The sequence below is a fragment of the Muscardinus avellanarius genome, assembly GCF_963383645.1.
Source record: "Muscardinus avellanarius genome assembly, chromosome: 10".
NCBI lineage: Eukaryota > Metazoa > Chordata > Mammalia > Rodentia > Gliridae > Muscardinus > Muscardinus avellanarius.
In genome coordinates this window covers 93,487,405-93,515,271 of record NC_137796.1, presented here as the reverse complement: position 1 = coordinate 93,515,271, position 27,867 = coordinate 93,487,405, and the positions used below count along the sequence as shown (strand labels likewise).

The following is a 27,867-nucleotide window of genomic DNA, read 5'->3' as shown; positions in this document are numbered from 1 at the left end:
TTCAACCAGCCAGTCTGGTCTCTCAAGCTCTATGTTATGCAGAATCTATATTGATAGTAGAGAAATTCTTTTTTTTCTGTTTGTGTAGTACTGAGGACTGGACCCAGGTACATTCTACCTCTGATCTATGCCCCCAGCCCTATTTTATTTTTTTAGTTTGAAACAGGATCTTGCTAAGTTGCCAAGGCTGGTCTTGAACCTGTGATACTCCTGTCTCAGCCTCCCAAGTACTGGATTGTGCCACCGCACCCAGCTAGAGGAATGAATGCTGGATAAAGGAGAATAACTACATGACCTTTCTTTTTTTATATTATTTATTTAATTATTTATTTATTCATTCATTTATTTATTTTGCAGGTTTGGGGATGGAACCCAGAGGCATTTGACCTCCAAGCTATTCCCCCTGCCCTATGTTTTATTCTTTATTTTGAAACAGGGTCTCACTGAGTTGCAGAGGGCCTCACTAAGTAGCTGAGGCTGTCCACAAACTGTGATCCTCTGGTCTCAGCCTCCCAAATATTGGGATTACAAGCGTGCGCCACCATGCCCGGCTTTATTTTTTATTTTATTTATTTTTATTTATTTCATTTTTTTTGCGGGTTTAAGGATGGAACTCCTGGGGCTTGTCTACCTCCGGGCTATACTCCCAGACCTATTTTTTAATACTTTATTTGGAAACAAGGTCTCACTAAGTTGCTGAGAGCCTCACTAAGTAGCTGAGGCTGGCCTCGAACCTGTGCGATCCTCCTATCTAAGCCTCCCAAGCACTTGGATTACAAGCATGCGCCACCATGCTCAGCTTTACGTGACCTTTCTTAAAAACTAAAAAGGAAGGGCCAGATGTAGCTCAGTGGCAAAGAGCCTGCTTTGCAGGTACAGCATTCTGGGTTTGATCCCCAGTTTTAAAAAAAAAAAAAACCAACTAAAAGGGGTTTTAATAAAATTTAATATACACCTATTACTGACATGATGAATACATGTTTAATTTTAAATATAGCATGAAAGGCTGAGGGTGTAGCTCAGTGGTAGGGCACTTGTCTAGCATGCACAAGGTCCTGGGTTTGATCCCTAGCACTGGAAAAACAAAAACATAAATATAGCAATAAGTTTAATACTAAACACTAGAACTACTTTACATTGAAGTCAGAAAGGAGATAAGAGAAATAATATTACCTCTACGATTTAACAGTGTTGTAAGTATACCAAAATAAAAAATAATAATTTTAAACTGGGTGCAGTGGTACATGCTTGTAATCCCAATACTTGGGAAGCTGAAATAGGAAGATCTCAGGTTTGAGACCAACCTCACCAATTTAGTGAGAACCTCAGTAATTTAGAAAAGTCATGTTTTAAAATAAAAAGTAAGCCGGGCGTGGTGGCGCAGGCTTGTAATCCCTGCACTTGGGAGGCTGAGACAGGAGGATCGCACAGGTTCGAAACCAGCCTCAGCTACTTAGTGAGGCTCTCAGCAACTTCGTGAGACCCTGTTTCCAAATAAAATATAAAATAAGTCTGGGAGTGTAGCCTGGAGGTAGAAAGCCTCTGGGATCCACCCCCAGTACCAAAAAATAAAATAAAATAAAAAGTAATGTCCGGGCACGGTGGCGCACGCTTGTAATCTCTGCGTTTGAGAGGCAGAGACAGGAGGATCACGCAGGTCTGAAGCCAGCCGCGCTGGCTTAAAAGACCCTGTTTCCAAATAAAATATAAAAAATAGGTCTGGGAGTGTAGCCCAGAGGTAGAAGGGTTACATCCCCAGTACCACAAAAAATTAATAAATAAGTAAATAAATAAATAAATAAAAAAGTAAAAGGGCTGGTGGTAGAGGTTTACAGTATGTCTTTGGGTTCCAACCCTAGTACTGCAAAAAAAATTTATCAAATAAAAATTTATTATAAAGTTTTTTGGAAGTAGATTCACTGATTCTAAAGTTCAAGTGGAAAAGTAAACAAGTGAGGCTGGCCAGGAAAATTCTGAACAAGGAAAGTAATAAAAAAGGATTAGCCCTAGAAAGTGTTGGTGAATGTTACCAAGCTGCATTTAGGAAAAAAAGCTTGGTACTGGGACATAAAGAGAGAGCCGGAGGAACGAAACCGATTAGAATCTAGAAGGAGACCCAAATGCATTTGAGAAAGTAGGATATGGTAAAGTCATATTCCAAATCAGTCAGGAAAAACTAAAATTAGACAGCGCAGTAATTGGGGTTGGGGTCATTGGCTAGCCATTTAGAAAAACATAAGCTAACGATGAATGCCTAGTTGTCGCTGTTGTTGTTACTGAGGATTGAACCCAGGGACGTTCTAGCCCTATTTTATTTTTACTTTGAAACAAGGTCTCACTAGGTTGCTGAGGCTATCCTCGAACCTGCGATTCTCCTGTCTCAGCCTCCCAAACCCTGGGATTACAAGCATTTGCCACCATGCCTGGCTCTAGTGTTTTTTAAACTAAATAACTCCATGATGATTATGCTGGTCAGCTTTCCATTAGTAAAACAAATACCTGAGGTCATCAACTTATAAAGAGAAAAGGGAGCTAGATGTGGTGATACATGCCTCTAATTCTCATACTTGGGAGGCTGAGACAGGAGGATCACAGGCTCCAGGACAGCCTCAACAATTTAGCGAGACTCTCAGTGATTTAGTGAGACCTTGTTTCAAAATAAAAAATAAAAAGGGCTGGGGGTAGCCGGGCATGGTGAAGCATGCTTGTAATCCCAGTATTTGGGAGGCTGGGAAATGAGGATCACAGTTTGAAGGACAGCCTCTGCTACTTAGTGAGGCCCTCTGCAACTTAGTGAGAACTTGTTTCAAAATAAAGAATAAAAAAAAGGGTTGTGGTGTTGCTCAAAGGTAGAATGCCCCTGGGTTCCAGCTCTAGTACGAAAAAAAAAAAAAAAAAAAAAAGGTTGGGAATGTAGTTCAGAGGTGGTATGTCCATGGGTTCAATCCCCACTACAGAGAGAGAGAGAGAGAGGAAGAGAGAGAGGGAGAGGGAGAGGGAGAGAGAGAATGGGAGGGAGAGAGAGGGAGGGAGAGAGGGAGAGAGAGATGGCGGTGTTAGCTCCCAGTTTTGGAGGTTTCAGGTCATGGTGGGTTGGCTGTGCTGCTTTGGGGCCCAGGGGATGGCAGCCCATCATAACAGGAGCACACGGAGAAGGAACTGCTCCCCTGGTAACTGAGAGCCCCTCCCTTCAAGGGTGCACCAGAAGACCTCCCACCAGGTCCTACACTCTCTTTCTCTCTCTGTTTTCTTTTGTTTGTAATTGTTGAGGGTTTGTTTGTTTGTTTGTTTAGTGGTACTGGGGATGGAACTCAGGGGCTTTTCTACCTCCAGGCTATACTCCCAGACCAATTTTATACTTTATTTGGAAACAGGGTCTCACTAAATTGCTGAGAGCCTCACTAAATAGCTGAGGCTGGCTTTGAACCTGTGCGATCCTCCTGTCTCAGCCTCCCAAGTGCTGGGGTTACAAGCGAGCGCCACCACGCCTGGCAATTGTTGGGATTTTTTCTTGCGGGGGTGGGGGATACTAGGGATTGAGCAGACCTATTTTATTTTTTATTTTGAAACAGGGTCTCACTAAGTAGCTGAAGCTGGCTGTGAACCTTTGATCCTTCTGTCTCAGCCTCCCAAGTACTGGGATTATAGCACTTGCCACCATGCCAGGTTTAGGGCCTACTGTGTGTGTGTGTGTGTGTGTGTGTGTTACTGGGGATAAGACCCAAGGGCCTTCTACCTTTGGGCTACACCCCCAGACCTATTTTATTTTTTATTTGGAAACAGACCTATTTTATTTTTTATTTGGAAACAAAGTCTCACGAAGTTGCTGAGGTTAGCTTCCAACCGGTGATCCTCCTGTTTCAGCCTCCCAGGTATTGGAATTACAAGTGTTGTACCACCATGCCTGACTAGGCCTCACTTCTTAAAATTTCTGCCACCATGCCTGACTAGGCCTCACTTCTTAAAATTTCTGCCATCTCCTAATAATGCCAAATGGGGAATTAATCCTTTAACACATGGGCCTGTAGGGGACACTTAAGATCCAAACTATAGCACTAATGAATAGTTAAAATGCAAATAAATGGAACTAGAATAAAAAGAAAACCTGGAAGTAAAAAAGAAAAAAATTGGCTACATACATTTAAAATAGTTACATGGTATAAAAATACCACCAACTAAGTTAAAAGATAGGTAAGAGAGCCAGGTGCAATACCTAGGCGGCTGAGACAGGAGGATCGTAGGCTCGAGGACTCAGCAAGAAATGAGACTCTCTTCAACCTAGGGAGACCCTGTTTCCAAATAAAAAATGAAATCAGGCTGGGGGTATAGCTTGAAGGTTACAAGCCTCTGAGTTCAATCCCCAGCATACACACACACACACACACACACACACACAAAAAAAAAAAAAATTTTTTTTTTAAAGTATAGGTAAATATTTATTTTACAATTCAAGCCAGGTTTGATGGTCCATGCTTATAATCCCAACACTTGGGAGGCTAAAACAAGAGTCTCAAAGGTACAGGGCCAGCCTCAGCAATTTAGCAATACTGTCAGCAACAGTGTGTGTGTGTGTGTGTGTGTGTGTGTGTGTGTGTGTGTGTGTGTGTGTTACTGGGGATGGAACCCAGGGGCATTCTACCTCCAAGCTACACCCCCAGCCCTATTTTTTATTCTTTATTTTGAAACAGAGTCTCACTGAGTGGCAAAGGGCCTCACTAAATAGTAGCTGAGGCTGGCCACGAATCGTGAGCCTCCTGTCTCAGTCTCCTGAATGCTGGAATTACAAGCGTGCGCCACCACGCCTGGATGTCAGCGATTTTGTAAGATCTTGTTTCAAAATAAAATAGGGCTGGGGGTGTAGCTCAAAGGCAGAGTGCTCCTGCGTTCAGTCTCCACTACCACCAAAACAAACGAACAAATAAATATTAAAATAAATTAACATTTCTTTCAATTAGATACCATCTAATCCTCACACATCTTTCTGCTGTATAGTTGTATTTAAAAATGCTGGGGTTTTTGTTGTTGTTGTTGTTTTTTAGCAAGGGAATCTAGTACAGAATCAAGCTTTGCTTTTAGTTGTCATATCTCTTTGGGATCCTTCATCCAGGAATAGTTCCTTAATCTTTTCTTGACATTCATAACCTTTACACTTAAAAAAAAAATTCCAGCCTCACTATTTTGAAGGATGCCCCACAAATGACTTTGTGTGAAGGTGTCCTCAGGATCAAATTCAAATTAGACATGTTTGGTGGGAGCAGTGCAGGAGTGACTTTGCTGTTCTTACTGCGTCCTACTTTGGAGTAGTAGATGTTGATGAATTCCATTCCTGAGGACCATAAGTTTGATCGCTTGATTAAGATGGTCTCTTTCCCCCCTTTTAATATATAAGCGTTTTGTGGGAGTCATTTTGAGGTTATGTAAATAGCCCATTTCCCATCAAACTCTTTTCAAAACAGCTCTATTGACTCACATATTTAAAGTGCATAATTTGATAAGTTTTGACACATGTATACAGCTGTGAAACCATCACCACAATAGAGATAAAAAACATATCCATCATCTCCACGGTTTTCTTCTGCCTCTTTGTAAGCTTTCCCTCTTATCTTTTCCTGCCATCTCCCGTCTCCAAACAACTGCTGACCTGCTCTCTATTCTATAGAATAATTGGTGTTTTGTAAAATTTTATATAAATTGAATTATATGGTTTGTTCCCCTCTACTCTCTCTCTCTCTCTCTTCTCTCCTCTCCTCTCCTCTCCTCTTCTTTCTTCCTCTCTCTCTCTCTCTCTCTCTCTCTCTCTCTCTCTCTCTCTCTCTCTCTCTCTCTCTCTTTGGTGGTACTGGGAATGGAACTCAGGAACAGTCTACCTTCGAGCTCCACCTCCAGACCATTTTTTATCCTTTATTTTGAAACAGGGTCTCACTAAGTTGTAGACAGCCTCACTAAGTAGCTGAGGCTGGTCACAAACCTGCGATCCTTTTGTCTCAGCCTCCCAAGAACTGGAATTACAAGCATGTGCCACCATGCCCGGCACCCTCTACCCTCTTTTGGGGTGGGCTGGATTATTTCAATCAGCACAACGATTTTGACAGTCATCCGTGTTGCGAATGGCAGTGAACTGTCACTCCTTTTATCATTGAGTAGTATCCCTTTATGTGGAACTCATGCTTGACTATGACTTGGTTGATTTTCAATTTACTTATTTATGTATTTATTTATTGTGTGTGTGTGTGTGTGTGTGTGTGTGTGTGTGTGCATGGACGTGTGCTACCGAAGACTGAACCCAGAGACATTCTACCTCTGAGCTACAGCCCCAACCCTGTTTTATTTTATTTTGAAACAGGGTCTCACGAGGTTGATGAGAATCTCACTATTTGCTGAAACTAGTCCTGTCTCAGCTTCCCAACTACTGGGGAGTCTAGGCATGCACCACCATGCACAGCTTCAGTTTATATTTTGGCTGTTTGTTCTCTATGTGTCCTTGGTTTCTGCATACTTTAACTTGAGTAACTTTTATAGTCTATTTTGTTCCTTTGAAGAGTGCCAAGACCGTTCACTGGGGAGAAAGGATGGCCTTTGAATAAATGTGGAAAAATGCAAAAGAATAAACTTGGATACTTAACACAATTTTGTTCCTTTGTTAGCTTATTAATTATAACTCTTTCTTGTATAATTTTATTTGTTGGTTTACATATACATTTTTAGTCTACCATTGTTTCTGGGCTACACCCATGGCTCTTTTTGTTTCTTATCTTGAAGCAGAATCTCATTAAGTTGCTTAGGGTCTTACTAAGCTGCTGAGGCTGGCTTCGAACCTGTGATCCTTCAGTCTCAGTCTCCCAATACTGGCATGTGCCACCACCCCAGATTGTTATGTATTTTAATGTTCAAATTATCTTCAACTTGGTCAGTAGGTATAAGAATGCTTAATATAACATTTCTCTACTGAAAATTACAGTCTGCAAGTGAAGGAAGGTAGTCTCTAAGGAAGAGCAGGGGACCATTATTAGAAAAAGTAAGAAAGCAAGAACTGATTATTTTAGGAGTGAGTGAATATCCAAGAAACTTGGGAAAAGTAGAAGTACCCACTTTATCCTCAAAACATAGTGAAGGTGCTGGGGGATCTGGTGGCAAAGAAAATAATTATGAAACAACACTCTTCACTTTTGTAACATCAAGCAAAACCCAGGAGATTCAGGATGCCAAACAGAAGTCTAGAAGGATCCAGATTTTTTATTTTTATTTTTTGTATTGGGGATTGCACCCAGGGATTTCTACCTCTGAGCTACACTGCAGCCCTATTTTATTTTTTATTTTGAAAAAGGGTCTCAATAAGTTGTGGAGGGCCTAAGTTGCTGAGGCTGTCATCGAACCAGCAATCCTCTTGTCTTCCAAGTACCTGGGATTGCAGGTGTGTGCCCACACGCCCAGCTGGGACCCAATTCTATTGGTGACCAATAATCGGTGCTCAGGTGAGCAATGAACTGCCTTGACCATATTATGGAACTGCTTGGCAGAAAGATAACCTTCATCTCCCATCATTCATCAGGTATGCATTCAGTGTTTGGTACCTCCCAGGTGCTGCCCGAGGTACCGCCATACAACACTGAACACGGCACACGCGTTCTCATGCCCAGGGACCTTGCGTGTCAGTCGTGCCTAGATAAATGAGTGATCTTCTGAGCACATGTGAGATTCCAGCTGGAAATATTCAAGGGGTTCTTTTCAGAGGGTGAGGTCTTCACCTGAATAATCAATTGGTAACAAGAGCAATGCCTAATGTAATGCTGGTACTCAACCTACATGTATATTCTGATGAGATCCAGAGAATCGCATGGAAGTCTTGTCAGAGGAAGCAGCATTTGTACTGGGCTTTGATGTAGGAATATGTCATGTGGGCATAATAGTAGAGGTCTTCTGTTCAGAAGAAATAACATGTTCGAGTCATGGAGGCATTGAAAAACAACAGAAATGAGCCATAATTCATAGGAATGCTCAGAAATAGGGCCAGTTAGGAAGTAAGAGTCCTCGAAAGGCTTTTTATATTAGACAGGGGTTTCAGCTCATGTTCTATAGAATAGAGCCATTCAAGGGCTTTTACCACTTCAGCCAATCAAGAATATTTAGCACACCTGTAATCCCAGTATGTGAGGGGGCTGAGACAGGAGGCCACAGGTTCAAAGCCAGCCTCAGCAGCTTAGCAAGATTCTCAGCAACTTAGTGACACACTGTTGCCAAATAAAAAATATAATAGGAGCTGGGTGTGGTGGCGCATGCTTGTCCTCCCAGCATTTGGGAGGCTGAGACAGGAGGATCACGGTTCTTGGCCAGCCTCAGCTACTTCGTGAGGCCCTTTGCAATTCAGCGAGGCCCTGTTTCAAAATAAAGAATAAAAATAGGTCTGGGAATGTAGCTTGGAGATAGAATGCCCCTGGGCTTCATATGGCTGGGAGAATGCCCCTGAGTTTCATTCCTAGCAACACGCACACGCGCGCGCGCGCACACACACACACATTAAAAAAATGAATTTTTAGCAGCACCAGGAGCTAATCAGATTTACTTGCTAGAAAGACCACTCTGGTGGCATTGTGGATATATGTATATATCATAGAAAAAGACAAGCAGAGTATGGAAAAATTATTCCTTCATCTTATAAATATGATCAAAGGCCCAATATTCACTAGGCACTGTGCTAGATGTCGAGATGGAATAGTGGATGAGGGTGACAGGGTCCTCGCTCTCCTGGAGTTTACAAGGAATCAGGAGAATCAAAGATCGAACAAATGGCAGAAACTTTTCATTACAAACGTGACTGACCTTCTGAAGAGGTACAGGATCCTTTAGGTGGTTGGGAGGATCAAGGCAGGGGGTGCTCAGAAAAGCTTTTCTGAGCAAGTTACCTATGGGTTGTGAGCTGCAGGCTGGATCCGGGGAGGGGTGCCGTATTTTATTTTATTGGTATTGGGGATTGAATGCAGGAACATTCTACCTCTGAGCTACATCCCCAGCCCTATTTTACCTTTTGAAATAAGGTCTTATTAAATTGCAGCAGGCCTCACTAAATTGCTGAGGCTGTCCATCCACGAACTTGGAATCCTCCTGTCTCAGCCTCCCCCAAGTACTGGGATGACAGGTGTGCCCCACCAGGCCCAGTGAGGGGCGCCTTTTAGAAAATGAAAGAAGCAGGTTTGCCTGGCACGTTGTGAGTAGGCAGAGTGGCTAAAGGTAAGAGACTTTGCAGACCATGTTAAAGATCTTCAACTTTGAGTCAAGCGCCCAGAAAGCCTCTGCTTTGTTTTAAGTTGGAGAGTAAGAGGATCAAGTCTTCATTTTAAGAGAAAACCACTAAGGCTGATGTGTAGAAAATGGTTCAAAAGGCTGAGAGTGGAGTGAACACTTGCAACACTGAAAAGCAGATGAAACAATCAGAACTCTTCACATAGTTGAGAATGTACCTGGGTGCAACTATTTTATTTATTTTATTTTATTTTATTTTATTTGTGGTGCTGGGGATTGTACCCAGGGGCACTCTACCACTGAACAATACCCCAGCCCTTTTTTAATTTTTATTTTTGAAACAGGGTCTCATTGGGTTGCTAAGCATCTTTCTATGTTGCGAGGCTGTTCTCAAACCTGCCATCCTTCTGTCTCAGCCTCCCAAGTACTGGGATTACAGCCATATGCCACCATGCCCAGTCTTAGCAATTTAATGAGGCTTTCAGTAACTTAGCCAGACTCTATTTTTTTTTTTTTTTTTTTTTTTGGCGGTTTTGGGGATGGATCCCAGGGGCATTTGACCTCCGAGCTAAACCCCCTGCCCTACTTTTTATTCTTTATTTTGAAACCTGGTCTCACTGAGTTGCAGAGGGCCTCACTAAGTAGCTGAGGCTGTCTGTGAACCGCGATCCTCCAGGTCTCAGCCTCCTGAATGCTGGGATTACAAGCGTGCGCCACCACACCTGGCCCAGACTCGATTTTTAAATAAAAAATAAAATAGGGCTGGGGCTGTACTCCAGAAGTAGAAGTCCCCTGGGTTCCACCCTCCGTACCACAATAAACACACACACACACACACACACACACCAACCACCAAACTATAGGCCAGGCATGGTGGTACACACTTATAATCCCAAGTGGGCATGATGTTCCTAACTTACAGGGCTTATGTGAGGACAACAGTTTTGATTAGTTAATATTTGTAAGTCACTGACTGTCCAAGTGGCAGATATTAAGTGCCCAATAAATGGTACCTAATCAAATAAATACACTCTCTTCAGAAAGTCTCATTCATGACCATGCTCCCACTGTGCATTCATTCATTATTGTGAGAAATTTCTAAATTTAAAAATATTGGGTCAGATATGTAGTGTGCATGTTTGCCTAGCATGAGGGTCCAATTTCCAGTACTGCAATAAATAAATAAATAAACAAACAAATAAATAAAGTTACCGAGTGAGACTTGTCTAAAACAGTATATATAGATGGATGTGGTGGCATATATATGTAATCTCAGTAATTGGGAGGCTGAGACAGGAGGATTGCAGGTTCATTATCAACCTCAGTAACTTAGTGAGGCTCTGTTTCAAAAAAAAAAAAAAGAAAAGAAACCAGGCTGGGGGTGTAGCTTGGAGGTAGAATAATGCTCCTGGGTTCAATCCTGAGTAACACACACACACACACACACACACACACACACACACACACACACACACATTCTCACGGTGGTATTTGATAAAGTCTTGTTGGTGAATTCTTTTTTTTTCAAATACATAATTTCAGAAGTATTAGGCTAGTCATTTACCCTTCTCAGTAAGAGAAGGGAGGTTGGAGAAGATTGGTGTTTGGAAACCTCAGGAGCTAAAGAAACAGATAATCCAGGGAACAAAGAGAAATGGAGAAGATTCCTATTTAAACCTAAATTTGTGCAGGCAGTGATACATGTCTGTAACCTCATTACTTGAGAGGCTGGGACAGGAGGATGGCAGGTTTAAGGACAGCCTCAGCAATTTAGAAAGATTCTGTTATCAAAATGAAAAAAAAAAATAAAAAAAAAGGGCTGGGGCTATAGGAACACCCTTGGGTTCAATCCCCAGTACCACAACAACTATAAGAGAGAGAGAGGGAGCCGGGCGTGGTGGCGCACGCTTGTAATCCCCGCGCTTGGGAGGCAGAGACAGGAGGATAGCGCAGGTTCGAAGCCAGCCGCGCGCGCTGGCTTAGGAGACCCTGTTTCCAAATAAAAATATAAAAATAGGTCTGGGAGTGTAGCCCGGAGGTAGAAGGGCTTCCAGGAACCCCAGTACCACCAAAAAAAAAAAAAAAAAAAAAAAAAAAAAAGAGGGAGAGGGAGGGAGAGGGAGGGAGGGAGGGAGGGAGAGAGAGAGAGAGAGGAAGAGAAGAGGGAGAGAGAGAATACAGACCCCTTAGTGGGTTCCCAATAAGGAATCATTGCTGGTCTTATGTTATCATTCTTTTGCTGCTGGGTGAGAGATTTTAAAGTTATTCTGCACAACCTCAGTCCTTGCTTATCTGCCCAGAAAGCATTCAAACAGAAATCACAAAAGGGAGATACAGGATGTTTATTTAGAGAAGTGGAGGTACCATCTGAAAAAGGCCATGAAGAAAGGGGAAAGTGTCCTGCTCCAGGGGAAAGCATTTGGGATGGACCATTCCTGGGAATGTAAAGGCAGCCTAGCATAAGGGGGTTACGCTCCAGAGATAGCGTCTGGAGCGGTCTGTTCCTCAGGCATGGGAAAATGGCATGGGAACTTGCATATATTGGGGTTTTATATTTCCTCTGGAAACCTGCTTTTCATGTATGTTATTTTGGGATGATTGATTGCCCTTTGCACATCGCACCTTAGTGACCCTAAGTTGTTTCTTTTGTGCAGGGGAAGGGCTCAAGGTGAGCAAGGCTCTGCAGGTAAACTTCCAGTTCATCCCTGCTGATCCCATCTGCTACTGTCTAGCTAGCTGTCTAACACTTTGACCTATCCCTAGGTAGATAACTGAGGAGATCATTTAAAAGTGATTAGCATGAGCTCTTCATCCCAGCCTGGGAAGGATGATAGAGGACAAGTATGACGACTCTGAACACACCTTCAAGAAATCACATCCTCGTAGCTTCTGTGGGGCCAGCAATTACTGGCATTTTGGTTCAGCTTCTCTTGCATCATGGGGGACTATCCTACACATTGTTGGATTTAGTAGACTCCCAAGCCTCTGCCCCAGTGTGATAAGAATCTAGATTGCTAACCGTCCCCAGGGGTGGAGGCAGTAGGCAAAATCTCACTAGTTGAGAAGTACTGAGTTACTCAAATCTAAGAAAGTTTAATTAGAAAATCAGCTAATTTTAACTGTTGTGTAAATGTTGATAAATATTGGTATTTTCACTGCCTTATGCTATTGTGGAAAATTATTCATAAACCTGGCATGAATACATATTGTGCCATACATACATATTGTACCATGCTTGTTTTTTTTTTTAACTCCTAAAGAAATACTGTAACATCTTAAATAGAAAGGATCATGAAAGGAAAAAAAAAAAAAAGAACAAAGAAAAAAGAAAAATGTATGGCTGAATGGATCTCAGGAATCAAGGAAGGAAAAAGAAAATCAAAAGCATTATTTGGTGATTTTATGTTTTGTAAGCCCCATTTGAAAAATACAAAAAGAAGCGCTGGGCGTGGTGGCGCACGCTTGTAATCCCTGCGCTTGGGAGGCAGAGACAGGAGGATCCGGCAGGTTCAAAGCCAGCCGCGCTGGTTTAAGAGACCCTGTTTCCAAATAAAAATATAAAATAGGTCTGGAGTGTAGCCTGGAGGTAGAAAGGCTTCCAGGAACCCCAGTACCACAAAGTATGTATACACACACACACACACACACACACACACACACACACACTAAAAGAAGAAAAATGCATAATACCATCAGTCACCATTTGGCCCACGTGCTTGCTTGCTTTCTGTGTGTTCATTCATTAATTCTTTTATTTACTAATCTCTCTCTGAGCAGATAGGATCTGGACAGCCCAGGAAGGTGTTGCTTGTTTTTAATGAGAGAACTCTAGGTATATTTTAAAGCCAGTTGAAGGATTTAGATTAGAAAAAAGCAAAAAGAGATAATCCACAGAGTAGGGTTTCAGAGGAGGTTAAAAAAAAAGCACATGGATTTTAAGCACAGAGGAGGAATCATTTTTAGATTACAAGCGTTTTGAGATTATGGAAAAAACACGTTGCCACGAGAATATATTACTTTATTGTACCTACATGTATTATATTGTTGCATCTACCTGTAGCTATGTATCCTACTGCACCTACATGCAGGTATATACATTTTACTTCACCCACACATACGTCTTAGGAAACCTTAGTGTGTCTACATGTTTCTTACTGTGTGAGCTACTCCGGAGCCTGCTTTTCCACCATTCTATTGCTACCATCTCCCCCGGGCCGGTGTTCTTCCTCTACAACATTTTTACAATATCCCAATACGTGCCAGTGGCTCAGTTGGAGTGGACACGTTGCCGTTTACAATTTTTCACCAGCCTCGGAGCCACGACTTAGCATCTTAATGGTGAAATATTTATAGACACTTGAGATTCTTTCCCTAGCAAAAAAAAAAAAAAAAAAAAAAAAAAATCCGTGCAAGTGGAATTGCTGAGTCAATGGGTCTGGTAAAACTCGGTGGAGGGAAAAAAAAAAAATCGCAGTGAAATCTCACGCGCCCGCTCAGGTATGCGTGCATTCTTTTACCCAAGGAGGAGATAAACAAGCAGAGGTTAAATATCTGGCCCAAGGTCAAAAATAATTAGAGGCGGCTGCATTTAAAAAGCCGCGCGGGCTCATCCTGCTGCGGCAGGGGTGGAATTTGCGGTTTGGAAGAATTTTTTTTTTTTTTTTTTTGGCGTGTTTCGATGGGGGAGGGGCCGGGCGGCGGGGAAGGAAACTTGTGTCGCAGTAAAGAAGGCGGAGGAGGGGAGGGAACCGAGCCCGACGCGGGGCGGCCGCGGCGCGACAGGCAGGGCTCCGGGCTCGCCGGGCGCCGCGGAGGCCGAGACCCCCGGGGAGGTCCGGCGGGCGGCCGCGCGCCCCTCGGGGGGCGGTTGCCAAGGCCCGGCGGGTCTGCGGGCGCAGTTGCTAGGGCCTCCATCTTGGGGCCGCGGCGCCCCGGAAGGGCTTGCCGAGCGGGGCATTCACTTCCGGTCTGGGGCCTGCGGCGGCGGCGGCGGCGGCGGCGGCAGCGGCGGCGGCGGCGGCAGCGGGTCGGTGTAGAAAATGGCGCTGGTGCAGCGGCTCGGGCCTCTCCCCGCGGCGCTGCGGAGGGCTTGAGGCTCGCGAGCCTCACTCCCCGCGCCCCACTCGCTCGTGCACTTTACACACATGAGGTGAGCGGAGCGGGGACCTCCCTCCGGGCGGCCGGCGCCCCGGGCGCTGCTGCGGGGCCCGCGGCTGCGGGCGGCGGCCCCGAGTCCCCGGGCGGCGGCGCGGGGCGCGGGGGCCGCGGCGGGGCGGCCGGGCGGGCGGCGGGGAGGCCGGGGCCGGGCGGGTCGCCGTCCCGCGCCGCCGCCGCAGCCGCGCTGCAGCCCCGCGGCTTTGTGCGCCCCCTCCCCGCGCCCCTCCCCGCGCCCGCAGCCCGCGTTCACGCGCACCTCGTCGTCTTTTTTTTTTTTTCTCTCTCTCGCGTGTGTGTACATGTACGTGTGTGTGTTTGTATGTGTGTGTGTGTTTTGTTTTTGTTTTCTGTTTCAGAGAATTGGAAGCTAAAGCTACCAAAGACGTAGAAAGAAACCTTAGCAGGTAAGATGGGGGGCGAGCTCGCGCGCTCTCTGTCTCTCCCTCTCCCTCTCTCTCTCTCTCCCTCCCTCCCCGGCTCCCGCCCCTTTCAAATCGTGGCTTTCCACTCCGGTTCGCCCTGGCTAGGTTTAGAAGTTCCTTCCCCTCGTCGTTTTCTTTTCGCACACCAAAGAGCAGGCATTTCGAGAGAAAAACGGCCCGAGGGGAGATTGGAAGGAGGGGTTGCGAGGAGATGCGTAATTACGCGTGTGTTCTTTTCTCCTTAAAAAAAAAAAAAGATAAATAAAAGGCAGAACGCAATTCTTGTAAACTTAGTTAAAGCATTCTCACCCTTTTAGAATTTAATTAGGGGACTTGTGCATTAATTACTATTGTAAATGGTTGCAGGCATTGTGTGACTCATGATTGAGGCGGCCCTTATGGCGGGCTGTCAAACTGTTTTGGCTTCCCCGTTATTACTTTGTAGCTCAAATTGTTGCCTTTATAAAAAGATACTATGTGCTCGCATTACCCCCCCTTCAACACATTGTAGTCCCGCGGATTCTGTTGCATTGGAAACAGTTTTGCCCTTGAACTTTACCAAGCTTAAACTGCGTTTGTTTTCCTTCGAAACTACATTTGTGTCTATGTTTCGTGTATGCTCTATCAGCCCGTAAAATAATTAAAAACGTGTTTTCAGTAAGTGATTATCAGTCCTATTGGGATTGCTTGCTTTTGCATCGGTTACTTAAAGCTTCCAAACACCATATTGGGAGATTTTTCTTTCTTTTTTTTTTTTTTTTAAACGCCGCCTTTATGGAAATAAATGGCTTTATTGCTTCAACATCACAAAATTATACTGTTCCTAACTTTTTCACATTTGCTTTCTGTCTTAACAGTCTCTCCCTTTCTTATTCACCTTTTTATTTTGCATCGTATTGGAACACTCAGAGAAACTTCCAGATTACCAGAAATATGAACAGCTTTTACTTGGACATAGCAAAATAAAGTTTCTCCTGTCTTGGGTCTTACTGTAGTTTATCTTTGATTAGTGTTAGTTTTAGGCTCATGTTGGGATGACTAACATTCACAATTCAGATGATCTGAGTATTTTTCATCATATAGAATTGTTTCAAATTGTTGACTCTTGGATTTTCTAAGTATTAATCTGTTCAAGTGATTGCTAAATAATCTGTTCATTTGGCAAAGGATGGGCATCATTGGTTTACTCAGTAATAGATTTTCTGTTACTGAGACAGTCATTTAAAGGGAAAGTAAGCCTGATATCATTGATGAAAGAATTGTTAGTTGAACATTTAAACAGGGTTTTTTGTCAAAAGCTGTTAAAAACAAAGTAAGAAATGGAATTGAAGTTTGCATTAGTAAGACTTAATTTTAGCAGCAGAAAGGAGCTTGGGGTTAGGGTCCGATTCTTTTCATTTTGTTGTGTCAGGTATACTCTGTCTATGTGAGGTATAGGTTCCATGAGCATGTCTTGAGACTTAGTTTACCATTGTACCACAGGTTTAATTTTTATATGCAGTTGGGCAGAACTTGTAGACTCTGTATTGGCTATGTATCAGAGTTTGAATTCCACCTCTGCTGCTTAAATTATGACCTTGACTCTTGGCAAGTCACTAAGCCTCTCTGTCTAATCTGAAACTCGGGCCAACAAGTTGCTAAGGTTTGTTGGACTCCTTGGATTTTATAAAAAGGAGTCAAATGTTGTCCATGCCCACAGGGCATGCACAATCTAGTGGGAACATTATAGTAAGTATATAAATAACCATAATACAAAGTAGCTGATGCAGGAGTCAAAAGAAACCATTTCTTGTGTTTTAGAATATTCAGTTGGTCAGAAGGAGTGACAAGGAAAAACAGCAATCTTGAAGATTTGTAAGGCATTGTGTCCAAAGAGAGGGAAGCATGTATTAAAGGGTTAAAGGTGTTCTGAGTAGGAAGAAAGGTGAGTAGGTGGGCTAGTGCTTCCTTTCTTTCAGACACTAATGTATGTGTCTTTACACAGTAGTGCTTTCCACATGAAGTCAAGGCCTGTGTTCACTCAGTAAACATTTATCGAGCACTTTCCATTTTTCAAACACAGTACTGGGCACTAGGGGAGGGGAAGAGTTTAAGTTATAAATTTGTTGAATGCTCACTATCTGCCTGGCACACTTGTCCAAAGGCTTGACATGGATTCATCTGATCCTTGAAAAGCCCTGTGAGGTAGGTAATATTATTATCCCTGTTTTAAAGATGAAGAATTTAAAATGTAAAGAGGTTAAGTAGACGGGTATGGTGGTGCACGCTTGTAATCCCAGCATTCAAGAGGCTGAGACTGTAGGATCGTGGTTTGCGGACGGCCGCAGCTACTTAGTGAGCCCCTCTGCAACTTAGTGAGACCCTGTCTCAAAATAAAGCATAAAAAACAGGGCAGGGTGTAGCTCAGAGGTCGAATGCCCCTGGGTTCCATCCCCAGACCCACACACACACACACAAAAGTTAAGTAACTTGCAGGAGGCCAAACTATGGGAAATTAGAGAAGCTCTCAGGCTTCAACCTATATATGTGAATTGTTTCTTATTAAAGGAATGAATCTTTACTTTAAAAATTTGAAAATTTGTTTTGGAGCTGGGTATGGTGGCACATGCCTGTAATTATAGTACTTAAGATTCTCAGCAACCTATCAAGACACACACACACACACACACACACACACACACACACACACATACCAAACACCAGGAAATTTCTTTTGCGAAGGAGAACCCATAGATGCATGTAGTATATTTAAATCAGAGTTTCTCACCCTAGACACCATTGACATTTTGGACCAAATTCATTATTGTGAGGACTGTTCAGTGCATAGTAGGATGGTCAGCATGTGCTGGTACCCTGCCCAGTGTTTGTGATACTCAAAGGTTTTTCCAGTTATTGGTAAAGGTCTGTAGGGATGGGAGGTGGGGCAGAATCAACCCTGTACTGAGAATTATTATGTTTGATTTATGTTTGGATGTTTAACACACAGTCCTGAAGCTTTAAATGTTGAATTTACTTAAACATATTTTAATACTATTAAAGGCCGTCCCCCAGTGCATGTTCCCATGATTTGTAAGCTCTGGTTTCTGGGTCTTAAAGATGTGTTGCTCTGTTCCTTTTCCTCTGCTAAGTGGTACTTCTTTCTCAAAACAGTGTGCCAGGTATATGACATCATTTAAACAAAATTGACACAGGGATAAAATCGAGTTAACTATCTAGGTAAACTGTTTTTTTAAAATTCACTCTTGGCCCTTACAATTGTCACATCTTGTCAGTCTCATGGTCATTTAGAAGAGGGAGCGATAGTGTCTTGATGAGGGTGATCCATTGGAATGGAACTTTATTTATTTTTAATTTTTTGCTGGTCTGGGGATGGAACCCAGTGGCATTCGACCTCCAAGCTACAACCCCTGCCCTATTTTTAATTTTTAATTTTGAAACCAGGTCTCACTGAGTTGCAGAGAGCCTTACTAAGTAGCTGAGGCTGTCCGCGAACCGCGATCCTACAGTCTCAGTTTCCTGAATGCTGGGATTACAAGCGTGCGCCACCATGCCCGGCTGGAATGGAACTTTAAAGAATGGAATCCATTTTGAATAGGGCATTAAAACAGCAGCAGAAGTAAAGGCAGAAATCTACTCAGTACAAAGGAGCTTGACATAGCAGAGAGCAGTAGTAGTTCAGTTTTGTCAGATGAGGCACATGTAGCAAACTGGCTGTGGCCAGACAAGATTTGTGAGTGTCAGGAGTTGTTCATATATAAAATTTTAGGTATGGGGAACCATTCCATGCTCCTGGGTTAGGTATTAATGTGATAGAAAAATCTAGGCTGCAGTTGGTATCAGGAGTATTGGTGGGAGGTAATCAGTGACCTAGGCAAGAAGCGATGAAGATTTGAGTTCAAGTGGTGGAGGGAAAGGTGAGCATCTGAGATGCTGATGAAGGGAGACCTGGGATTTGGCCACTGATTAGTCATGAGAGGAGTCAGGATACCTAGGGGGTCTCCATTTTGGGTGAAGAAGATTGACCCAGGCTTTGAATAGATTAAGGAGTGAACAGAAATAGGAGTCTTGTCTGTGGAGAGAAGATACGTTAAAAAAATTTCTTAAAAAAAAAATCTCTGCTAGTACAGCTCACCTGGTCTTATTTTAAAATATTTTTGTATTTGAGGTTAAACAGAGGGGCATTTTACCTCTGAACTATATCCCCAGCTCTATATCATTTTTGTTTTGAAACAGGGTCTTGCTAAGCTTCTGAGAGACATACTACGTTGCTGAGACTGGCTTCAAACCTTCGATGCTTTTTCTCCTCTCAAGTTTGGAATTACAGGCATGTGCCACTCTGCCCAGCCTAGAATAGTATTTTTTTTAATATCTCTTTTGAATTTGAGTATCTGAAGCATGTCTAAGGATGTAAATTGGAAAGAGTTGATTTCCTTTACAGTTCTTTATGACAACCTCAGAAGTTTTGCCCATGATTGGAAACACTAAAATGGTATGTATTCTGTTCAGCCTCACTCAAAATCTCACTCAAAATAAAAAAAGGCCCATCCCACTTGAGATTTTTTAAACATTATTCTAATCTTAAGCAAAATAGCAAATGTAGTACAGTGAAAATGTGTATCTCTTTACCTAGGTTTTCCAATTATTAATATTATGCCACATTTGTTTTGTCAAAACACTTCACCCCAAATCAAGGCTGTAATCTCACAAGAATAAGGGCATTCTGAGCAGGGCATATTGGCACATGCCTCTAATTATCAATACTTGGGAGGCTGAGACAGGAGGATCGCAGGTTCAAAGAGAGCCTTAGCAACTTAACTTAGTGATAACCGTTTCAAAATAAAAAATACAAAAAGAAGAAAAGAATAAGGGCATTTTACAAAAAAATCAAATGACCACACATAGGAAGTTTAGTTATGCAGTACTGTTTGGTCTATGTCTAGGATTTCTCAATTGCCCAATGCCCCCTCTCACAATTCTTTAATCCAGGGTCACTTTTAGTTGTGTGGTCTCAGATGTTTCCTTGCATCAGAAGCAGTTCCCTATCCTTTTCTGCTCCTTTCATGAAAGTGCTGTGTTTTCAGGCTTCCTTTTGGGTTGGCCTGGTGTTTTCTGTGTGGTTTGGCTCAAGTGAAACCTGTGGACGCACATAGCCCATAGGTAAGGATGTGCTTGTTCTCAGTGCATCCTCTGTCTGCTCTCTCTTGGGCATCTTTAAGTATATTAACCAACAGATTGTCCAGTGCTTTTACTTTTACACTGACTCAGTGTTTCTTTTTTAATTTTAGTAAATGCCACTTATACTGAGATATGATTTTAGATATTTGAAGTTACAGTAATTTCAAGTCTTCATATTTAAATTGGTCCATTCTAGTAATTGCTCCTTTATTGATATAAAAAGTTGTTTTCAGTTTTGATGAACTGATAACCCTGGGAAGAAAGTAAAATACAATGATTGGGCGTGTGTGTGTGTGTGTGTGTGTGTGTGTGTGTGTGTGTGTAATGGTACTGGAGACTGAACCCAGGGATACTTTACCACTGTATAGCCCAAGCCCTTTTTTTTTTTTTTTTTTTTTTTGGTGGTACTGGGGTTCCTGGAAACCCTTCTACCTCTGGGCTACACTCCCAGACCTATTTTTATACTTTTTAAAATTTGGAAACAGGGTCTCTTAAGCCAGCACAGCTGGCTTCGAACCTGTGCCATCCTCCTGTCTCCACCTCCCAAGTGTGGGGATTACAAACTTGGGCCAACACGCCCGACCCACGCCCCTTTTAAAAATGTTTGGTACTGCTGGGCGTGGTGGCACACGCTTGTAATCCCAGCATTAGGGAGACCGAGACTGGAGGATCGTGGTTCACGGACAGCCTCACTACTACTTAGTGAGGCCCTCTACAACTTAGACCCTGTTTCAAATAAAGAATAAAAAAAAAAAAATAGGGCAGGGGTGTAGCTCGGAGATAGAATGCCCCTGGGTTCCATCCCCCGACCCGCAAAAAAAAAAAAAAAAAAAAAAAAAAGTTTGGTACTAGGTCTTGCTAAGTCACAGAGAATGGCCTTGAATTTGGGACCCTCCTGTCTCGGCCTCCTGAGTAGCTGAAATCACAGGCGGCCTCCTGAGTAGCTGAAATCACAGGCCCGTGCCACCAAGCCCCACCATGTCAGGTGTAATGTACGCTCTTAATTAAAAGATGGCTCCATTTAAGTTAGGGTGGCATTGCTAGGCAGGACAAGGATGCTCATGGTGGATGCTGCTGAGGGGCCACATATGGTCTGACATAGTTTGAAAAGTTGAATGTGTGCTTATTAAAACAAAATCAGATATGGTTCTTAGGATTCAGCAGATTTCAAAAGACCAGTACTTTTCAAAGATTAGGAAACAGGGCGTTGTAGGGAAGTTGTCAGAAGTGCTGAACTGAGAACCAAATATTCAACTAAAGCATAGTTTCAGTCTTTTTTAAAAAGCCCATGAACGTAAATATAGTTTAAATTTCCCATTTAAGATGTCATATTTTAAAAATGATTTGCATACTGTGTGTTGAGTTGGCTGAGAAGCAGAAATCCTCGCATCTCTACTCTTGTAGCTAGGGAAAAGCATTTTGAATTTTCGGCAGTAGTGTATTATATGATGATGACTCAGCTGATATCCCATTTTAAGTGGAATGTTCAAAACAGATTGGAACCTGGGTGAAGAATTTTATACTTTGAACTTAACAAGATATTTTCTGCAAACAGCAATTGATTGGATTTTGTATAACAAACAAGACTAAGCTGGCTGGCTTGTTTTGCTCTTCTTCCTGGTAGTTTTCAGTCAGCAAGCATTTATTGAGCCATTTGCTGCAGTGATACTGAATGTTTTCACAGTTATGACATCTGTGTTTTGTTGACTTGTGTTCCTTCTTTCTCCTGTTTTTTAAAGTATTTCCATAAAACACGTGTATGAACAAACAGGAGATGGGCTTAGATATGCACTGATTTAAGATTTACTCTTAAATATTACTTCACTTTTTCTTAACTGACTCTACAAAGGATGTCAAAGAAATACATTCTATTTGTGACTTGCTAGGGAATGTAAGGTAAGTCCAAATCTTAAAAGTATCAAGATGGAAAGGAACACAGTATATGTATTCATTTTTTCTTCTTCTTTTTTCTAGCCTGGGGATTGAACCCAGGGGAATTCTACCTCTAAACTATGCCCAGCCCTTTAAAATTTTTGTTTTAGCTGGGCATGGTGGCGCACGCTTATAATCCCAGCATTAGGGAGGCTGAGACCAGAGGATTGCAGTTTGTGGACAGCCTCAGCTACTTAGTGAACCCCTCTGCAACTTAGTGAGACCCTGTTTCAAAATAAAGAATAAAAAATAGGGCAGGGGGTGTAGCTTGAAGGTCAAATGCCCCTGGGTTCCATCCCCAGACCCGCAAAAAAAAAAAAAAAAAAAAAAAAAAAATTAAATTTGAAACACATTAAGTTGCTAAGACTTAATGTGATCCTCCTGTTTCAGCCTCCCAAGTACTGGGATTACGGGCATGTGTCACGACGCCTGGTTAGAATGTATTCTTGATGCTGTTGCAGGCTAATCATCTTTAAGCCCCAGTTACTATTTCTTAGGAACCTTGCTGGCTCCCCAGTGACTGAAATTAAAGCTCATACTCCTATGCCAAGCTTAAGTGCTGTTCTTCTACCTCATCTCCAGTCCTCACATACCTCCTTGGAATGGACCATACATTTTCTCAGTATTTATTTATTTATGGTCCTAGGGATTGAACCCAGGGGTATTCTACCTCTGAGGTATACCCTCAGCCCAATTTTTTATTCTTTATTTTGAAAGAGTCTCACTAAGTAGCTGAGGCTGGCTGTGAACCTGCCATCCTCTGGTCTCAGCCTCCCAGGTACTGGGATTTTAGACATGCGCTACCAAGCTTAGCAGACGTCAGTTTTTAAAATAGTGGCTTTATTAAGGTAAAATTCACATGCCATAAAATTCATTCTTCTTAAGTATGCAAAGTTAAGCTGAGCATGGTGAAGCATGTAATTCCAGTACTTGGGAAGCTGAGACAGGATGATCACAGGTTAAAAACCAGCTTTAGGAACTTAGCTAGGCACTCAACAACTTAGTAAGACCCTGTTTCAAAATTTAAAAAAGGCCTAGGGGCATAGCTCAGGGGTAGTCTCCAGGGCCAGATGAAATGAAATGAAAGTGTGAAAAGTGTATGCTTCATTAGCTTTTAATGTACTCACTGAGTTGTACATTTATCACCACTATCTGATTCCAGAACATTTTCACTTCCCCACTCACCCCAAAGCCTCATAGCTAACAGCTATAACTCCCCACTTGTTTCTTCTCTAGCACCTGTCACTAATCTACTTTCTGATTGTGGATTTGTCTCTCTATTCTGAGTAATTCGTGTAAGTGGAATCGTACACTATGATTTTTTGGCCTATCTTACTTAGTATAATGTTCTCAAGATTTATCCATTTTGTAGTACATATACTACTTTTTACTATTGAAAAATATCTCATTGTATGTTATACCATTTGTGTGTGTGTGTGTGTGTGTGTGTGTGTGTGTGTGTGTGTTGCTGGGGACAAACTCAGGGCTTCACAAATGCCAGTCATGTAGTCTATTGAGCATCCTCATTTCCACATTTTATTTATCCATTTATTATTTGGTAGGTTTGTTTTTGCTTGTGAGTTATGGATAATGCTGCCATGAAGGTTTGTATGAACATGTTTTCCATTCTACTGGGTATATACCTGCGAGTGGAATTGCTGGGTTACATAACTTTTTTGAGGAAATACCAGACTGATTTCTAAAGCAGCCACTCCATTGGACATGTCCACCAGCAAGGGGTTCCAACTTCTCCACATCCTTGCGAACACTTATTGTCACTCTTTGGTTCATCATCTTAGTGAATATAAGTAGTATCGCATTGTGGCTTCAGTTTGCATTTCCTTAATTAGTGATATTGAGCATCTTCTCATGTCCTGTTGGTCATTAATGTATCTTATTTGATTTTATTGTAATAATTCTTAGTATATTTTATTTATATATTTATTTTTGCACTGGGGATGGAGCCCAGGGGCATTCTACCTCTGAGCTACACTCTCAACCCTATTTTTTATTCTTTATTTTGAAAAAGGGTCTCATTGAGTTGCAAAGGGCCTGAGTAGCTGAGGCTGTCTGCAAACTGCAATCCTGTCTCAGCCTCATGAATGCTGGGATTACAAGCGTGCGCCACCACACCTGGCTCTTATTTTATTTTGAAAAGAAATTGTGCTTAATTCTATGCTTTTTTTTTTTTTTGTGATACTGGGGTTCCTGGAAGCCCTTCTACCTCTGGGCTACACTCCCAGACCTATTTTATATTTTTTGAAACAGGGTCTCTTAAGCCAGCGTGGCTGACTTCGAACCAGAGTGATCCTCCTGTCTCCGCCTCCCAAGTGTAGGTATTACAAGCGTGCGCCACCACGCCCGGCAACTCTATGCTTAATTTTTTTAAATGACACTGGAGATTGAGTTCAGAGGGATATTCTACCTCCACTCTGCACCCCAGACCTATTTTTATTTTGAAACAAGAGCTTTACTAGGTTGACAAGAGACTTATTTGCTGAGGCTGTCCTTGAACCTGTGATCCTCCTTTCTCAGACTCCCAAGTACTAGGATTACAGGCATGTATCACCATACCTAGTTTTATTCTTTTATTTATTTTAACACACTTTTTAATTTTTTTTTTTTTTTTTTTTGCGGTACTGGGGATGGAACCCTGTGGCATTCTATCTCCAAGCAATACCCCCAGCCCTATTATATATTCTTTATTTTGAAATAGGGTCTCACTGAATTGCAAAGAGCTTCACTAAGTAGCTGAGGCTGGCTTCAAATTTGTGCAATCCTCCTGTCTCAGACTCTAGTCTTTTTTATATTTATTTCTTTCTTTCTTTTGGTGGTACTGGGGATAGAACCCAGGGGCTTTTAACCTCTGGGCTATACTCCCAGACCTATTTTTGTATTTTATTAGAAACAGGGTCTCACTAAATTGCTGAGAGCCTCACTAAGTAGCTGTGGCTGGGTTTGAACCTGTGTGATCCTCCTGTCTCAGCCTCCCAAGTGCTGGGATTATAAGCATGTGCCACCACACCCGGCTTCTTTTTTATTTTTGAAACAGGGTCTCACTGAGTTGCAAAGGGCCTCAGTAAATAGCCGAGGCTGTCTGCGAATCGGGTGAATTGCAGTCTTCCGGTCTCCGCCTCCTGGATGCTGGGATTACAGGCATGCACCACCACACCCTGCTTACGTTAACATACTCTCTTGGTGCATTGTAGTCTCATATCATAATGAAGTTCAGAATGATCAGGGCATATATGCATAGAGCACTTGGTGAGCTTTTTTCCCCTGGCTCCTTTTTATTTTTTATTTTGAAACGGTCTCGCTGGGTTGCTGAGGTTGCCCTTAAATCTGTGATCCTCCCATTTCAGCTTCCGAAGTGCTAGGGTTAGACTTATAAGCATGCACACCACATCAGGCTTCTCTTCACTTTTTTTTTTTTTTTTTTGCGGTACTGGGGATGGACCCCACGGGTATTCTACCTCTGAGCTACACCCCTAGCTCTATTTTTTATTCTTTATTTTGAAAGAGTCTCACTGAGTTGCAAAGGGCTTCACTAATTAGCTGGGGCTGGCCACGAATCGTGAGCCTCCTGTCTCAGCCTCCTGAATGCTGGAATTACAAGTGTGCACCACCACACCTGGCTTTCTCCTCACTTTCTTGATTTTTTTTTTTTTTTGGTGGTACTGGAGGTGGAACCCAGAGGCTTTCTACCTCCGGGCTATACTCCCAGACCCATTTTTTATTTTATTTGGAAACAGGGTCTCACTTAAGTTGCTGAGAGCCTAAGTAGCTGAGGCTGGCTTTGAACCTGTGTGATCCTCCTGTCTCAGCCTCCCAAGCACGGGGTGGGGGGGGAATTACAAGCGTGTGCCACCACACCCGGCATTGATATTTTCTTTTGAAGCATAAAAATTTTTAATCTTGTTAATCCAGTTTGCCTATTCTGTTGCTTGTACTGGTGGTACTCAATCCCAGGTTACAAAGATTGTCTTACATTCTTAATTTTAGCGCTTATATTTAAGTTTGTCATCCATTTTGAGTTAATTTTTGTATATGGTGTGAAGGCTCTAGTTTCATCTTTTTCTTGTGGCTGTACAGTTATTCTAGCACCGTGTGTTGAAAAGACTATCTATGAACCGTTGCTGAAGATAAGTTGATCATAATGTGAGGACCTCTCTCTGGCACTGTGCCCTTTTTTACTTCATAACCATTATGCTAATTTAATATTGTCTCCATTACTACAGCTCTATGATAGGTTTGAAATGAAGAATTGTGTGTTGTTTATTTTGTTCTATTTCAGAACTGCATTTCTATATGAATTTTAGGATCAGCTCATTAAAATTAGTGAAGAAGGCAACTGGGGTTTTGATAGGAACTGTGTTGAATATGTAGATTAATTTGGATGATATTGCCATTGTACTGATATTAAATCTTCCAGTTCATGAACATGGAATCTCTTTGTTTATTTAGGTATTTGATTTTTTTTTTTCCCCCCTGGTACCAGGGATGGAACCCAAGGGCGTTCTACCTCCAAGCTACACTCCTAGCCCTATTTTTTTTTTCTTTATTTTGAAAAATGATCTCACTGAGTTGCAAAGGGCCTCACTAAGTAGCTGAGTGAGGCTGGCTGAGAATTAAGACCCTCATAGCTCAGCCTCCCAAATGCTGGGATTACAAACGTGCGCCACCATGCCTGGCTTGGTTTTTAATTTTTTTTTAAGATATAATATTTTTTTCAGTGTTCAGTTTGTGCTTCTGTTAGGTAATAAATTTCTCTGTCATGTAATACATTTCTAAGTGTTTTTTGGTGCTATCATAAATGGCATTGTTTTCTTTATATGTCTGTCTGTCTGTCTGTCTTGGTGCAAGAGATTGAGCCAGGACTCATTCATGCTGATCACACGCTCTACCTCAGAGCTCCACCAGCCCTGTCATCTGTGAATAGAGGCAAGTCAGTGTCTTCCTTCCCAGTGTTGGTGTTGGTGTTTGCTCATGCATGCATGCACACATATACACTCTTTTTCTGTGTCTCTGTCTCTCTCCCCTTAGATTTTATGTTAGAACTTTTGGTACAATTAGATGTTTTGTTGTCTTTTTCCTAACCTTAAAGGAAAAGCATTGAGTCTTTGCCATTAAATGTGATCGGAGTTACGGTCTTTTTGTAAATGGTCCTTGTCTGGTTGAGGAAGTTTTCTCTTCTGAGTTTGGTGCTTTACTTTTTGTGAAAGGGTGCCAGATTTTGTCAGTGCTTTTCCTGCATCTATTGAGTGTTACGTAGCTCTCAACATGTTGTATTATATTGGTTGATTGTCGTTTATTAAACGAACCTTGCATTCTTGGGGAGAAATCCTACTCTGGTCTTTTTTATGTGTTGCTGGATTTGATTTATTAGACTTTTGCTGAGAATTTTTGTGTTTGTATTCATAAGTATTATTAATCTATAGTTTTCTCTTCCTCTGATATCTTTCTTTTTTTTTGTGCCCAGTATGTACCTGCCTTGGTCTTGATCTGAAATCTGAGGGCATTAGGTGTTAATTTGACATCTGCCTCATCCAGCATTGTGTTTATATATTCAATTCCATTTTCTCCTTGGTTGCAGCCTTCTTCATGTTCTTTTTTGGGGGGAGGCGAGGCTTTCTGTGTCTGAACTACATTCCCAACGCTATTTTATTTTTTTATTTTAAAACAAGGTTTCATTAAGTTGCAGAGGGCCTCACTAAGTTGCTGAGGCCAGCCTTGAACCTGCTATTCTCCACTCTGTCTCCAAGTACTGGGATTACAGACATGCACGCCACACCCAGCTGAAGAACTGGTTTTTGTCCTCAGACCAGTAATTCATTCTATTTGGAAGAATGAGATTACCATCTAAAATAATTGGAAAATGAGTGTTGTTTAACTAGAGGTAAAGGATGAAGTTTTTATAGGTTGGAAAGAAATGTGAAGGAACTAG

General features: G+C 42.2%; 1 protein-coding gene across 1 annotated transcript in view; it reads left to right on the top strand.

Annotated features, from left to right (window-relative positions):
• TNRC6A (trinucleotide repeat containing adaptor 6A) overlaps window positions 1-27,867 on the top strand; it is a gene marked incomplete at both ends in the record, with an annotated part of 168,240 nt that overhangs the window by 54,591 nt on the left and 85,782 nt on the right. The window contains one exon of the mRNA XM_080703922.1: window positions 14,751-14,798. Within this exon, the coding sequence (XP_080560048.1) occupies window positions 14,751-14,798 (48 nt within the window). The remainder of the gene's footprint in view (window positions 1-14,750; window positions 14,799-27,867) is intronic.